Source organism: Plodia interpunctella, chromosome Z (assembly GCF_027563975.2).
Source record: "Plodia interpunctella isolate USDA-ARS_2022_Savannah chromosome Z, ilPloInte3.2, whole genome shotgun sequence".
NCBI classification, from domain to species: Eukaryota; Metazoa; Arthropoda; class Insecta; order Lepidoptera; family Pyralidae; genus Plodia; species Plodia interpunctella.
Genome location: NC_071324.2, coordinates 9,893,695 through 9,910,078, shown reverse-complemented (window position 1 = coordinate 9,910,078; position 16,384 = coordinate 9,893,695). Strand labels below are relative to the sequence as shown.

The 16,384-nt window shown below is 36.9% G+C and overlaps 1 protein-coding gene across 1 annotated transcript in view; it reads left to right on the top strand.

Annotated features, from left to right (window-relative positions):
* The first annotated feature begins 823 nt into the window (after window positions 1–823).
* Window positions 824–16,384, top strand: part of sls (sallimus) — a 101,312-nt gene continuing 85,751 nt past the window's right edge. The window contains exons 1-4 of the mRNA XM_064437024.1: window positions 824–1,199; window positions 12,588–14,247; window positions 14,521–14,750; window positions 14,833–16,197. Coding sequence (XP_064293094.1) covers window positions 1,055–1,199; window positions 12,588–14,247; window positions 14,521–14,750; window positions 14,833–16,197 — 3,400 coding nt within the window. The 5' untranslated portion in view covers window positions 824–1,054. The remainder of the gene's footprint in view (window positions 1,200–12,587; window positions 14,248–14,520; window positions 14,751–14,832; window positions 16,198–16,384) is intronic.

The following is a 16,384-nucleotide window of genomic DNA, read 5'->3' as shown; positions in this document are numbered from 1 at the left end:
GAGCGTGCAGGTGCAATCAGCTACATATTTGCAACATCTAATGCATGATTTAATTTTTGAATTCGAATGCAATTATTGAGCATGATATGCTGAAACTATGGAGATATTGGGTTTCAAAGAGAATATCTGCTTTATATAGAGAATATCTGCAATAAATTGTTAGAAAAGTGCAATTAAAATAGAACCACATGACAATCACAGGATGTGGACTTATTTCTTTTGTTATCTGTACAAAAATGTTCTTTCTCTCTCACTGTCTCTTGTAAAAGTTTTCTTCGTTGCCAGGCTAATGGTAGGCATATTATACTTGAGGACATGAAGCCTCTTCTGCGTTTCTTATTGCGTTATGCGTTTATTTCAAAATTAAGTTTATTTCAATTACTGATATGTGTATTGATATTTTAAAAATCACATTTAAGTCTCCCACTTCGAGTAAAGTATTTCCCTATTGGCAATGCGCTACCAAAATATAAGGCTTATTTTCAAATTCCCAATTTAAAATAGTTATGCATTTAAAATGTGTATCGAAGTGTTTAAGCGGATGCGGCGCCCACAATTATATAGACTGATTAAATTTCAATAAATTTGGAAATGTAATTAATGTATTCCGAAATAGTGGCTGGAAAAGCGGATGCACAAATAGCACTGGGTTGCGGACAAGGAGGCACGCGAAATTGGCGGGACGAGGAAAGGGTGCGCGGGCGAGAGGTGCGCGCGGGGGGCCTCGCTGGAGGAGGGCGCGCGGTAGTGGGCTCGTCTCGAAATAACCAACGTATTTTGGTCGCGGCGCCCCCCGCCGCAGCGATCGCCGCCGGCGCAGCGCGTGCTCCTTCAGCTGCGCACTATCCGCTAACTATTCGCAATCGACCGACGTCTTGGTGATTGGACTTGGGTTATAATGACTTGACTTCTGCTAAATGAACCCGTGGACTAGTATAAGTTTTTCGCAGTGGCGTATTTATTTCTTATTAGGCGAACGCCGTTACGACGTTTGTATAAGGACCAGTAGCGTCGAGTGACAGTTTTTTTGTGCGTGTGCTGCGGGTGCGGCGCGATGGAGAAGCAGTCGAGGTGGTCGGAGCAGCGCTCGGAGCAGCGGTCGGAGCGCTCCGAGCGGCGCGAGCAGATCGTGCAGCAGCAGGAGCGCGTGCAGCGCACGGAGCACCACTACACCCGCCAGATGCTCACACAACAACAAGGTCGGTCCCTATTACATTCATTTTTCATTCCATTTTACATATAACCACAATATCATCGATTTGGCTAAGCGAATGTTGTTGATGTAAGGATAGGTCATCATCAGTAACACCTCATACATGTAAAGTGCCCGGTGGCTGCCGGCGAGGTGGCTCGCGCGGCGAGCCGCCTGCGAGTGACTTTAGTTTCCTGGTGCGTAACTTTATTTGTGCATAGCGCTTTTCCTCGGCGAGCGAGATAGTGCGGCTATTCTCGGGCTCGCGTGGGCGCAGGTCCGTCCGCCGTCCGCCGCCCGCCCCGGATTACAGGAATGCGCTCTCGCTGCCATTCGCATATTTTTCACACTTGTTTTTCTTATTACATTTTGAGAAATGATCTCACTGTCTCCGCTCAACGCACTTACATCAGAATTAAAGCGAATTTCTCCTCCAAACACGGACAAGAGTGAACTTGCAACATTCAGCCGAGGCTGCATAGCGGCACGGCCTCGATGCAGTTTTTTATAGTATATTTAAATCCTAAATGGAAAGTGTCGAGCTCGCGCCGCGAGTCCTCTCGGCCTCCCCATTGAGGTTGCAGCGCGAACGCACACATTGACAACATGTTTACTTATAAGGCGCAAACATGACTCCCTATATGGCAGTCCAACAAATAAGTGTCCATTCAAGGATTAATTTTTGTAAATTTATAATGTATGTTTATAGAAACAAGAACTAGGTCAAAGTTAAGATCGGGACATGCAATAATGTGTGTTCTTCGACTAAATAATAATAATCACAAACCTATATCACTAATGGCCACAACATTAAAAAGAAGGTCCTAAAAAAACGTATAGTACGGAGAAACTACGAAGAGCGCAGTGATTCTGTGGCAGCATGATATAGCGATCTCACGACAGTCGCTAATTGGCAAGCAAAATGCATCAGACCCGAAACATAACATTGAAGCGTCTTCACAACTATGGAAAGAATATCATGCTCCGCGAGTGCGTTCATAATATTTTGATCTTGATCTTAAATTCCGAATGGCTCTTTCTCCGCATTCCTCTAAAGATCTGATTGTGATGAAGAGTATGTAATTTAGTTGGTCTTATATCTCATTGATATTGTACTCGAGTGAGTTCACTGAACTTTGCGCTTTGAACCTGAGGTTGCATTTCACTTAGCTATTTCACTCAATACATGAGTTGCATATTACCACATAACTTTTTTTAAAATCGTAAATATCATATTAAATATCGTAACAACAAAGAAAAAACAGGAGTAGGTATTAAAAATACTGGCTAAATACCAATAGTACATACCTAACCTAGTTGTAATAAAGTCTATGAGCAGCTACCTACCTACTGAAAATTTTCTGAGTCATACCCATAGATAAAAGAATAATAAGGTCACACCCAATGAATATTTAGACAATTATAAGGAAGAAACATGTTGATCTAACATATTTTGTTAACTAACGTTAACTTTTTTAGGTATAATCACAGACTTAAAATTAAAATCAGCTTTTTTTTATAGTGTTTTGAGAGCAATACACAATTTATATATTAATTACTGAAAGAATACAACGGGCATGAATCAGTACCTAGTAAAGTAAAATAATTTATAGAAACAAAAAAAAAGTCGGTCATCTATTAATTAGTTAGCATCGTTAGAAAACAAATATTTAACCATTAGGATTCAGTTACATTACTTACGTTCAATAAAGATGTTAATTGATGTTTATTCTTATTTCCAATTATTGAGGTCCTCATTTTAACGAAACAAATTAACATTAGCACTGACCTAGATACGAGTAATGAAGACAAATTCAATATTTGCGTTAAAAACAATTTCAATATTTACGTTATACTTTATTACGATTTTTAATTTATTACTCATTGTACTGAAAAAAGATGGCAAAAATTACAAATAAATATGATAAAATTAATAATAAATATTCAAATTGCAGATAAGTTGTTTTAAATTTGATAAAATGATTAGACCAAGAGGTGAATTTTGAAAAGTACTAAGGAATCGAAGCAAAGCGGAAATGGAAATGCACAATCAAAGAGGCTGATGTCATAACAGACAAAGCCTGGTAATACAACGTAACGGGCGGGGCGTTCAGACTTTTTGCGCACCATCGGCTTAATTGTCAGTTTTCTATTTCTATGTAAGACTGAGAACTGCACTATAATAGCGCCATTACACTACGCTACGTGAAAAACGCATGCGAAATGACATTGGATGCGTTTTCACTCTTTCTTCGCGATCGGCGCGGAATAGAAACGGTATAAATACTTATTTACGTATCACATTCACTTTTTGTACCTTTGAATAAACAGTAGCATTGATGCATAATGCTTTCGATTCACGTCGAGAAATTAAAAATCACATATAGGAATGTTATGTAGGTACGATTTGCTTTAAGGCGAGGAGCATCGAAATTCAAGTACAAGTTAAGACTTTGAAAACTGCTAGCTAATTATTTTCAGAAGATACATTATCACCTGCATTAACCAGTAATTTTCTCAGTGAACTACATAGTGTATCTAATAAAATTGTTGTGCGTCATGGGCAACGGCCGGCAAAACAGCTAGATGGTCATCTCGGAGCGGTTCCGTCTAGCGCGTAGCTGGGACGGCGCTCATTAAAACGTAACACTAACTGTAGCACGTCGCGGTGCCTGCCTTCGGCTTATCTTTACAAGAAAATGTAACAAACTAATCTGCAAATTCTGTTGCTGCTCACCAACCGAGATTTCATGGCTGTCGACGCTATGCGTAGATTGAAACTTCTGCGAATACGTCGCTCGCCGTGACCATACCGCGGTCAGCGTAAATCGAGTTTCACAATGAAAGCGCAAGTCGAAACTTTCGGCCGCACTTGTGTTCGAACGAAGTGCAATATTCAGCAAACAAGCAATGGCCTAAAATGCCGATTCATTCGCTCGACGTCGGGAATGTTGAGGTCAAAAGTTACTTTAGTCGAATGTGAGCTCGTGAATTCGCTACTTTCTTTATTACATGACGACCGACAAGTTAAAGTTACCTAAATGACTTTATAACAATTTACAAAAATGTACTGTTATGCAAATATATGTTTATTTATAAGGAAAATAAGTAACTATATTTAATGCATCCAAGACGCATGGTCGTTGTTTAAAATGCACTGTCCCAAACATCATATGTCGATTATTTTCAAAACGTGTCAGACTTTTTATTCAGCCGGGTACATCGTCGTGTTGGTGCCCCCAGCCACGCGGCGCAATATGTCGCCGTATATAATTAGCATCAGACTCCAGCCGAGAGACGTTTACCACTGTATAATATCATAAACATACTTTAAATTTTATTAAAAAACAATCATGCAGAATGCAAGCGATCCGTTGTTTTACGAGGAATATATAATGAAAACGTTTGATGGATGAAATTATAATGTTCAATGTAAATATGAACTACTGCTTTACTACTCGAAAAAAAAAAATTAAATTATTTCATAAGTTTTCATTACTTAAATTAATTAAATTGGTATTTTAAATCTAGTCTACGCCGCTTGTTTTCTCTCCGGAATGGAGAGCGCATCGCCAGTCATTAACCTGGCAACCTCCCATTAAGCTGCGTCTATCTTGCTCTCTCTAATCATCGCTAATCATGGGCTCGCATGAACTGTTTGTAATAAAAGTAGCCTCAAATGTCAATAACTATAATTATGGACTGTTACAGTTCTTGGCAGCTAACTAAAATGCAAATTGTTAACATGAGCACCTGTTTACATTTTACCGTCTTTAAATTGTGGCCAACAAACACACACAGCACATCATGCTCACCAAAATCATTGCACATTCGCCTCTAGTACTGTTGTATAAAGCTCTATAGTGTTAATAAACGTGCAGTGGCCTGAACATAACGATTTTTCTAATCAACAAATTGCAATCCAATAAATTAATCTAAGAATTATAAAACGTCAAATCAGTACATCCGTGAACAGTAAATAAAATGAACATGTTTTTTACAAGCTTTTCTTTAACTTGCAATGTATATATATATGTAATGCTCAGGTGGATTACTTGTATTACTTGATGCACAAATTTGGAAAATATGTCTTCAACCGATTGAGCTCAATTTTGTTTGAATAACAACGCATGATTATAATATGCCTGATCTGGTGGTGCACTCATGACCGACTCCCGAGGAGAGAGACCTCCTCAACAGTTTACTGCATGATTTTATTTTCACACGTTGAAATTTAACACGATCTCTCGACGACAATAAAAGCTTGTATCAAAAAATAACAGTTTTCAAAATATTACTTAGAAAAATGAAAGTATCAAATAAAAATTACTTGTGTATTCTTCAAGCATTCATGTAATATTCAAGAGCAAAGACTTTTTTCACAATGGTATAAGGTGCGTGACATAGATACATTCCAATTCGGATCGGTTACTTGTATAATATGCATGATTGCACTAATGGCAAAAAGCTATTATGACTTGTGCGTCTGACCATACCGTGTTGAAGATTCAATTAGCGTAACGTAAATTTGATAATCTTCGACCGTGTTGACGTAATTTTCAGTTTTGGTCTCTTCACTACGATATCGGAAGCAAGTTTCGAATGTTACAATGATATGAGTATCACGCTACTCATGCCATACTGCATTCGCTAGCACTAGACTTTCTTTGATGGCAGTTTCTTTGTCGTATTTTTAAACCCCGATGCAAAAGTGGGGTGTTATATGTTTAAAGTGTCTGTCTCTGTATCTGTCTGTGTCATCGTAGCTGCCAAACAATGAACCTATTTTCGTTTAGTCTTTTTGTCATAGATAATTTTATCCCGAGTGTTCTTAGGCCATATTTCATGAAAATCGGTTCAGCCGTTCAAAAGTTGTAGCGAAATTAATATTGAGATTCGGGTTTTTTTTAATTTGTCTAACAAATAAACTTATTATCTTTAAAATCTTGAGTTATTTATACATTATCTTAGCACAGTATATCAGTTATCAGCATATATCGTGAAAGAAATGCAATTCTTTCTTGAGATTGGTTAGATGGTGTTGGTAGCGGTTATGAAGTTATCGATTATAATAAAGTAGGGAGAGACACTAACACCAGTGTTAGCAATAAAACAAAGTCGAACACACTCCATAGTAAAGGATAGTACGATTGTAGTGATTCTGCCACAGGACGCTTGGGTGAGATCAAATCAACGAATTTATCTTTTGTGAACATGGAACTAGGTAGCCCTAGTAGAACCAAGAAACATGATCCATATTCAGAAAATTAAATAATATTAGTCGAAAGCGCCTATTGGAATGTCAACATTCGGAGATCGTGACTGGAAGCGGACAGTTGGGCACGCTCTGAGATTGCGTTCTCATGATAACAATGAATACTGATTGAAGTATTATATAATGGTTAACTTACTAGATACCATTTTAATTATACGTCAGCATAAATCTGCTAATCTACCGCAAAGAAGCCAAAGAACTAACTGTATTAATGGTATACTTATAGGTCTACCATAACGGATTTTACGGATTAACCGATTTTACCATAATCAATCACAGTTTATAAACTGTGATTTGTTATAAAATATAGTATCGTTGAGTTAGTATCCCATAACATAAGTCTCGAACTTACTTTGGGGCTAGCTCAATCTGTGTGATTGGTCCTAATATATTTATTTATTTATAAAAACAAATATATCGGTTGTATTATGGTACGCAGTGAATTCAAAAGTAATTATAATACAACTTAATTTTTGTTATCAATCTATTAACAGGTACCTACACAATAATAATATGGACGAACTAAAAGTGAAGAATCCAGATAATACAATGCGGCGGTAAATCTTCATACAAAATTCTAGATGTATGGAAGATATCTTGGATTTCACAATTCTAACCAAAACAATTTCTCTATTAATGCGTCTTGAATGATTTATTTCACGCACAACATAAGTGATATACGTTTAGTTTTTGCCTGCGCGCAATGTTCATATTTTATTAATTGCGTATCTTCTAATTCAGTTGCATAATATGTACTCGTATATTAATTTACTTTCAGAACATTCAAAGTATAATTCTATGGAAAAATAGAAAATAACTGATTCATAGCTATTATATGCTAGTATAAAATCAAACAGTATGCGTAAGTATCTGCTAACGACATTACAATTTAATTTTATCTAGTACCCACAAAACTTAGGCTGTAGGCTGTAGCTGTATATTCTCTGCACATGTTGTTTGGCACAATTTTTCTTTGACATAAGGAAATTAAAAGTGAGTCGAAGAAGCATAACAGAAAATACTCAAATAAACAAGCAAACAGAAATAGATCGAAACGATAGATTATCTCGATTGAGGCTCAACAGCAGGCGGTCGCCAGCGGCTGTCGAGTGCTGTGTATCATACGCTGGTTCACACAGATCCATTTAAATATATTTGTTATTCTCCGCTGCCAATAACTCTATTGAATACGCTAATTAAACCCACAAAAGAAATATCACATTTTCCTAATCACTTTAAACGATTATAACTACAGTAAATATCTAATTATGCTAAGGACCGTTTGCTATTCATAACTTTCGTATTACCCACTTCAGACTCGGAATAAACACTCAGAAACGATCGCAATTTACATGTAATATGTATATCATCAACTTTTTACCCTCAGGGCTTTGTACATGCAAAAATGCATGTTAAAGATAGCATGCATGCACTCTGTGTTAAATGTACGGGTATCCGTATATATAATATCGAAAAAAAAATGTGGATAGTTAGAAATTGATCTTTAAGAAATATAACATTTAACATACAATAATTGTTTACAGACAGACGAAAATATATAAAAGCCTGTAAAAAGAAAACTTTTGTTTAGCGAAATTGTAGTCAGTCTAGAGGATACGTCCAATCAGTCTATCGATCATTACATATTTATATTCGTTAACCTTTTAGACGATATATACTAAAACCATTGTAACTTGGCAAGGAACGCAACGGAATAAAATAATAGAATTAAAGAAAACTTGTTTCATATAAAACAGATAAATATAATATAAAATCTTAACTAAAAATACCCGTATCACACAAAAGATTTTGCGTAATTTATGTATATTTTTTTCATATGCATCCATCGTGCTTTATGTTAACGCACGGGTGGATTTTTAAGTTTAATGATTACAGGCAGGCGTCAAAAGATAGCAATGTTGTGTCAAGATTTATTTCACTTGTAGATAAACATCGTACCGGGTGCATCAAAGTAGAAAGTTTATTAGACTTTTTGATGAATCGTTATAAACTTGCTAAAAAAATAGCATGACGGAAAATTGTGAGTTTTACGTTCAAGTTCAGTTTAGGTAAAATGTTATAAGACAATCCATCAGAATTGTCAAATTCAGTCTTCCATAAAATGTGATGCATCAAAAAAATAAAAGTAATCTAGACCATGTCTTTTTACATTACACATCAAACAGATCGTGAGTGAATTTCATCACTTATTTTATGTTAGAGTTAAATCTGAACGAAAGGTTAAGAAATAACTAGTTTGAACTAATTAAATGAATAACCGGTGTATGTGTAGGGGTGGATGTGGATTTTCTGTTTCCATCCTCCTATATTGTTTAAATCTATTGACCGAAGTAGTATGTACTTGTACATCATCATGACATTGAGATGCAATAAATAATAAAATAAATATGGCATTTACTTTGAAGTTATTAAATAATATATATTTTTTTAATTCTACAGGGAAAACTGCGTTAAATTAAGCAAGCACTTCTTGTAATTAAGGTAAATGTGCCGATAAATATCATATAAAATGGAACCTCGCATGCCAAGCCGCGGCCGAGCCTGACCCACTAGCACCATATGGTCACTGGACCCTGTATGAATCATATAGCTGTATGTAGTACCTACGTACACACACAGGTACACGTACGTATAGCCTTCAAACACGACGAATTGGAAAACTATCACGGATTCATCTCCACACATCAAACTTCGTATTTTCAAAGGCAATTCTAAAAAGTTATTACACAAAATTATGTGACAAGCTTTTATTATCGAAAGAGAGATTCTGTTACATTCAACGCGTGACAAAAATATTATGCCCGTGTAGTTGATTGTTTTGGCTTCTGTTAGTCCCATAAAGATCCAACTAAGTATTTTTCTTTAATACCTTCTATGTACAGATATATACTACTTACAGTTTTATTATATGTATTATGTACTTATTATCTACCCTATTATTTGAATTTGAAACAGATGTAGGTAACCAACATGCGGTGACTTGGGTACGATATAAGCAGTCTGCGGTTTTACACCTATTCTGGACAGAGTGTGTTGACGTCCACCGCAACTCGGTATTAGACGATAATTTCTTCAGGTTCTAGTACTAAACATCTTTATTCTTTACCATCACACGTATATATTGTGTTATCAATAGCAGAACTAAGTAGTTACTTATTTTGCATTTTCTCTCTGTACAGTTTCGCTGCCGCACTTCGCACTACTATGCAAAATCTTAAACTGATTATATACACACAATTTTTAGTTGTAGTCGTGTAGGCCTATTCTATCCTAGTAAAATATACATATTATACAAGGCTACTTGTATCAAACGCAAAACCTCCTAAGGACTACATCCAAACAATCAACTTTTATTCTACGACTTTGTGATTCGTAGATTTTTTTTCATATAAAAAAATTTAATCTAGTTTGCGATTCTACACATCTTAACTCTATTCTATGTAGTAGCCAAGCAACACGAGACATTACAGTAGCGTTATGTAGCGGAATCGAACATAAGAGTTAACGTTTTATAGAAACGGAATTAAAACTTAAAAAAAGGATATTTTTTTTGTATTTATTACGTTTAGACAAAAGTCGTAAAAGATGTTAGCCTCTATGTACCTTATGCTCCTTTGGAAGGTTATGCGTTAGATACCAGTAATCCTGTATAATTATATATAATTAGAAATTGCATAACGCGGAGAAGTAAGGAACTCGTATGGTTGTTTCGTAATCCTTGAGAATGCTATGACCCAGTGTCTACTCGAATTTGGTCGGCTGCCAAATTGAACACATGTTAAGCATGTAGTTGGTTTATTGTAACTGATTTATATCACACTAGCTGTTGCCAGTGGCTGCGCCTGCGGTATCATGTGTTCACCTATATTTGATCTTCATGTTTTTATTTGAAGAAGCCTATATTTTCCAAGAAGCCTCTGTTTTTTTCCCACATACTTAAAAGGTCCGTACATGTTTTGTCTTCTGATTTTAATATCAGTATTTGTTGCTATTATGGTATAATAGTGAAAGTACCCACATTAATAATTACATTATATCAGTACTTTAAAAACATGCTCCGCCTATAATAACAATACCGTTTTAGATTCAAATGAAATGCTTTAAATAATGATGTACCTAATGCGTATTAAAAAAATATGAATAGAATAGGACTTTAATTTCAAGTTTTTGCTGGGTGACCTTGACCTACAAACAAAAAATAAATACTAAAACATTTCAGATTCGAGCACCCAATGAATAGGTACGTGTGCCATTTTGCGATAATAGCAATATATATATACGAAACACGACGAGCACCGTGTTTAACCCTTTTTGTACTGTGTGTACTCGCTACTGTAAAGGATCCGGTTCTCGTTTCTTGCGTTACTGCCTTTACCTCACTCAATTTCTTTATTGTTGCGTCGAGTGTTCTCACCTGAATAAATTTTTAGACCTTAGTGTTGTAGGTACCTATGTTTCCACGTTACACTAAATTACAAAATAGATCCCTTATTTAGTCCGTATGCGTAGATCTTAAAACTACGCAACGTACCTATTTTATGCGCTATAGTAATTTATAAAATTTACTTAATATTTTTACTCTGATAATGACAAGTGGTCAAATTCAAATCATTTATTCAGAAATTAGACCTTCACAGGCACTTTTTCTCGTCAATTATAGTTATTTCTCACAAGCTACAAACTACTGGCATTTCGGAACGACCACTGCTGAGAAGAAATGCCGAAAGAACACAAACTACAAATGTACTACTTACCTTTAGATCCAAGAACATTTTTTTTTCCGGCATGAACGTTACACGTACAAGTATAGAGATACTTCAAACGACATGTGAGCAAAATTTCAAGAAGATTGGTCGAATAGACAGATCGTGAAAAGGTAGAAAACAAACAAACTTACTTTCGCATTTATAAAATACTAGCTTAGTTAGGATTTTTATTCTATTTTCGTATAAACAGTTTAATAACAAACGTTATTGAGATTATGATTGAGGCATTGTGAGTCCAAAATGGCCACCGTAACATGACACCTAGTAGTGCTGTAAATAGCAGCGCGAACTAGGCGCGTGCCTTTATACCTACTACCAGCCAGTGAGTCGGCTCGGGAATGGACACGCATTCCGGTTCCATGTTCCTAGGCCAGAGGTGACCTTCTACAGGCTTACTCTTAATACTAATATCACAAGTGTTGGTTGACACATGAACTGGTAGTTCACTGTTTACGACTTGAAATGATATATTTCCATTTCAAGAACATCTCGATGGAAATGTCTAGAATTTGTAATAGTTACGAATGTTGATTACAACATACTTTTTCCTTCAAAATCAGTTGAGTATTCGTATATCATAGGTATCACTGATAATTTTGACAAAAATATATATAGTTATTCATTCTTTATTTAATACTTGCTTTAATCATCGATTATTTTTTTCAACATTTTGGCTATACATTTTTCCATTTAAGCAGAACTTTTATAGGTACCTAAATTGTACAGGCATTGTTTTTATTGTGTTTATATGAATTGTGTATAGTGTATTTAATTAATTCAAAATGTACACAAACTATGAAATGGATAAAATATGTGGTCGAACAAAAAATCAAAAGGCACCTTAAAGTGCCCGGTATTTACGCCATTATTACCGTTGTTTTGTATTCGAACGACGGCAATAAAGACCTAAGTGCCAGCAGTCGCCGCAAGTGCCCTTTTAATTTAGATGACCGCATACAAAGAAATTTAAGAAGTAAACCAATTCCTATACTACTGTTTTTTATTGCTATATAAAAATTTTGTTGGCTTTGAAGCCTAGTTGTCTAACAAATGCTGACATACATTTCAATTTTTCAACAAAAAACAACGCACATATTGTAAACTTCAAAAAATACACATTGCACGGCGCATTGGCGAATGCAATAATAGAACCGTACCGTTAACAGAATCCAAGTTTATTATTATACATATTTTAAAAAATTTCTTTGTGTTGTATGAAAGTACAGCGAATTCTAAAATAGTAAAAGGCGCTTGCATTTTCTAAAAAAAATATTTTTTATGTTATTAATATACACCAAAATGGCCAAATAAAAGATAAACATTTTTGTTACAGTGGAGAGCACTGCTGGGGATCGTTTGCCCATCACAATGGGGAGACCCGGTGATCCCTCACCGCCTATCTTCGAACAGATATTTAAGAACGCCAGATTCGCGCAAGGCGGTAATGCCAAATTCGAAGGAAAACTAAGAGGAAACCCAACACCTGTAGTATCGTGGACAAGAAAGAAAGCACCACTTGTAGAATGCAATAAGTACAGTATGAGTTACAATGAGCAAACCGGAGATGTGTCGTTGTTGATTAAACAGATAGGACCTGGCGATGAAGGTGAATACACGTGTACAGCCCGTAACCAGTACGGAGAAGCGATTTGCTCAGTGTACATACAACCTGAGGGAGTGCCCGTACCGGCGCATCAGGCGTCACAGCAACAGAGCTACCGACACGTCAGTGAGAGTGTAGAACATAAATCTTACGGTACACAGGGTTATAGTACAGAGCAGTCCCGACAAACACAAAAAATTGCCTACACTAATGGCAATGATTGTTCTTCTTCTGAGGATTTCAAAGTAGATACTTTTGAATACAGACTCCTCCGGGAAGTATCCTTTAGAGAATCTATCACAAAGAGATATATTGGTGAGACTGACATTCAAGTAAGCACAGAAATCGATAGGTCTCTTGGAGCCCTAGCTCCACCGAAGATTGCACAAAAACCCAGAAACTCTAAACTCTCGGAGGGTGCTGATGCACAGTTCCAGGTGCAGTTATCGGGTAACCCTAGGCCGCGGGTAACATGGTTCAAAAATGGGCAGAGGATAGTCAATTCGAATAAACACGAAATCTTAACGACTCATAATCAAACGACACTTAGGGTAAGAAATACACAAAAGTCTGATTCCGGCCATTATACACTTTTAGCAGAGAACCCTAATGGGTGCATTGTAACTTCTGCGTATCTTGCTGTTGAATCACCTCAAGAAACATATATACAAGATAAATCACAATATGTCATAGACTCACAACAAACCGGCATTGAGGAACGAGTAGAAATCACAGAAAAAGCTCTCGCTCCGCAATTCGTAAGAGTTTGCCAAGATCGCGATGTCACGGAGGGCAAAATGACGCGATTCGATTGCCGCGTCACGGGCAGACCTTACCCAGAAGTCACGTGGTTCATTAACGATAGACAAATTCGAGACGATTATAATCATAAGATTTTAGTAAACGAATCTGGTAATCATGCACTTATGATTACAAACGTCGAACTTAGAGATAGTGGTGTGGTAACGTGTGTCGCCCGTAATAAGAGTGGAGAAACTTCGTTCCAGTGTAGACTGAACGTTATCGAAAAGGAACAAGTAGTAGCACCTAAATTCATCGAGCGTTTCAGCACATTGAGCGTTCGTGAAGGAGAACCAGTGTCACTGAACGCACGAGCAGTGGGTACACCGACACCACGCATCACATGGCAGAAGGACGGCGTTCAGATTATACCCAATCCCGAGTTACGAATTAATACCGATGGTGGGGCCTCGACGTTGGACATTTCGCGAGCCAAGGCGTCGGATGCGGCATGGTACCAGTGCACCGCCCAGAACGTCGCAGGTTCCACCGCTACTCGGGCTAGGCTCTATGTAGAAGTACCAAAAGAGCCTCCGCCCGAGCAAAAACGTCTGCACTTACCTCGGCCTACAAAGATCATTGAACCAGAGTAAGTCAAATTTTGTTTTCTTAGATATAATAATAAATCTTGATAGTCTCTGTATTCAATCGTAATGGTAGAATTTTTGATTTATTATCAGAATGAAATTCATTATCACATAACTTTGAATAATATTATTGGGCAGTAAATATTGGTATACAAAAATATTGCATATTTATCATTACATTATATTCCCTAAGGGACATAAAAATAGTCAAAGAATAAATTAATTTTTGACACTGTTAAAAATTTAACCTCAAACTCAAAGAAAACATTTTACAGGCCTGCTCCTGGTCCAGAAATTATATATTTAAGGCACGTGGAAAGAGCAAGACCGTACGTTCCTCCAGGAGAGGAAGACCGAGTTTATCCTCCACCACAGTTTATTGTGCCATTGAAGAGTATAACGCAGATGGAGGGTGGCAAAATACACTTTGAAACGAGGATAGAACCGGTTGGCGATCCAACGATGAAGATAGAATGGTTAAGAAATGGTCAAAGTATAGAAGCAAGTAAGTGTTATAATATTTTTGTTCCGTATAATAATCTTAGATTAATTGCTAAAATTATACAACATATTTTTTATGTTTACAGGTTCTAGGTTTACGTCAATATTCCGTTTTGGTTACATATCACTTGACATGCTCAGTCTTAATATTCAAGATAGTGGAGAATATACATGTAGAGCTGTGAGTGCGACAGGAGTGGCAGAGACGAAAGCAGTATTACAAGTAACTCCTAGAGCTACTATCGAGAGGACAAGTCAACATCCAGAAAGTTTGCAGTACATTCAGCAGTTAGAAGACTACTCAAGGTATCAACACCAAGAATCGACCGAGGAGCAGTCCATGCAGCGACCACAATTTATTAGGCCGTTGCAAGATTTAGGTGAACTTCAAGAAGGAAGGAATGCTCACTTTGAAGCTCAATTGACTCCAGTCAGTGACCCTACTATGAGAGTGGAATGGTATAAAGATGGTAGGCCAATTACAGCCAGCTCGCGAATCACGTCAATCTTCAACTTCGGTTACGTCTCCCTTAACATCTTGCACCTACGGGCTGAAGATGCAGGTTCGTACACAGTGAGGGCTGTTAATAAATTAGGCGAGGCCATCAGTACTGCTTCAATCAGAGTTGCTGCTAGGAGTACTGTGACTGCTGATCTAGGTATACCAGAACAGCGAAGATACATTGAGAAGACTGAGCAACTAGAAGCTTATCAACAACAACAACACCAAAAATATTATCAGGAAACTCCTGAAAGTACACAGAGACCAGAATTCAAAACTCCAATAAGGGATCAAATTAATATTAAGGAAGGAGGTTTCGCCCACTTTGAGGCTCGTTTAGAGCCAGTTGGTGATTCAACTTTAAGAGTAGAGTGGTTAAAAGATGGACGTCCTGTGGAAGCTAGTTCCAGGATCACCACGTTCTTTAACTTCGGTTACGTTGCGTTGACTATAAAATCTGTGACCGTACATGATGCAGGTCACTATACTTGCAGAGCATATAATGCACTTGGTCAGGCTACTACAAGTGCAAATCTTTCAATAGTGACTAAGAAAGATATTATTGCTGAATCACAACATCCAGGTGGTTTAGAGAAAATACAACATCTGGAAGACTCCAGCAAATACATGAGACGAGCGGAGGAAGAGGTTAAAGTAACACAAAAACCTCGGTTTTTGGGACCTTTAAAAGGTACCAATAAAATTGTTGAAGGGCAAAGCGCTCACTTCGAAGCTAGAGTAGAGCCACAAAGTGATTTAACAATGTCAATTGAATGGTATTTTAATGGAAAAGTAATTAAGACTGCTAACCGTATTCAAACATACCACGACTTTGGTTATGTCGCATTAGATATCTCCAGCGTACGATCAGAAGATACAGGTGTTTATACAGTGGTCGCTCGTAATGCCTCTGGAGAAGCTCAACTCAGTGCTTCAATGACCGTCGAAAGTAAGTTATATTCCCATGAACTTTCAGTCTTTTTAAAAGTACTGTAACGCCCTTTCAACTGAGGATATTAACAAAATAAATAACAGTCTTTTAAAACATCAGATATCATACCTAGAAAGTTTTATTCTTCTCTATAAAACCTTTAAAAGTAGTTTTTATAACCTACCGAACTGTCTTCACAGAACTA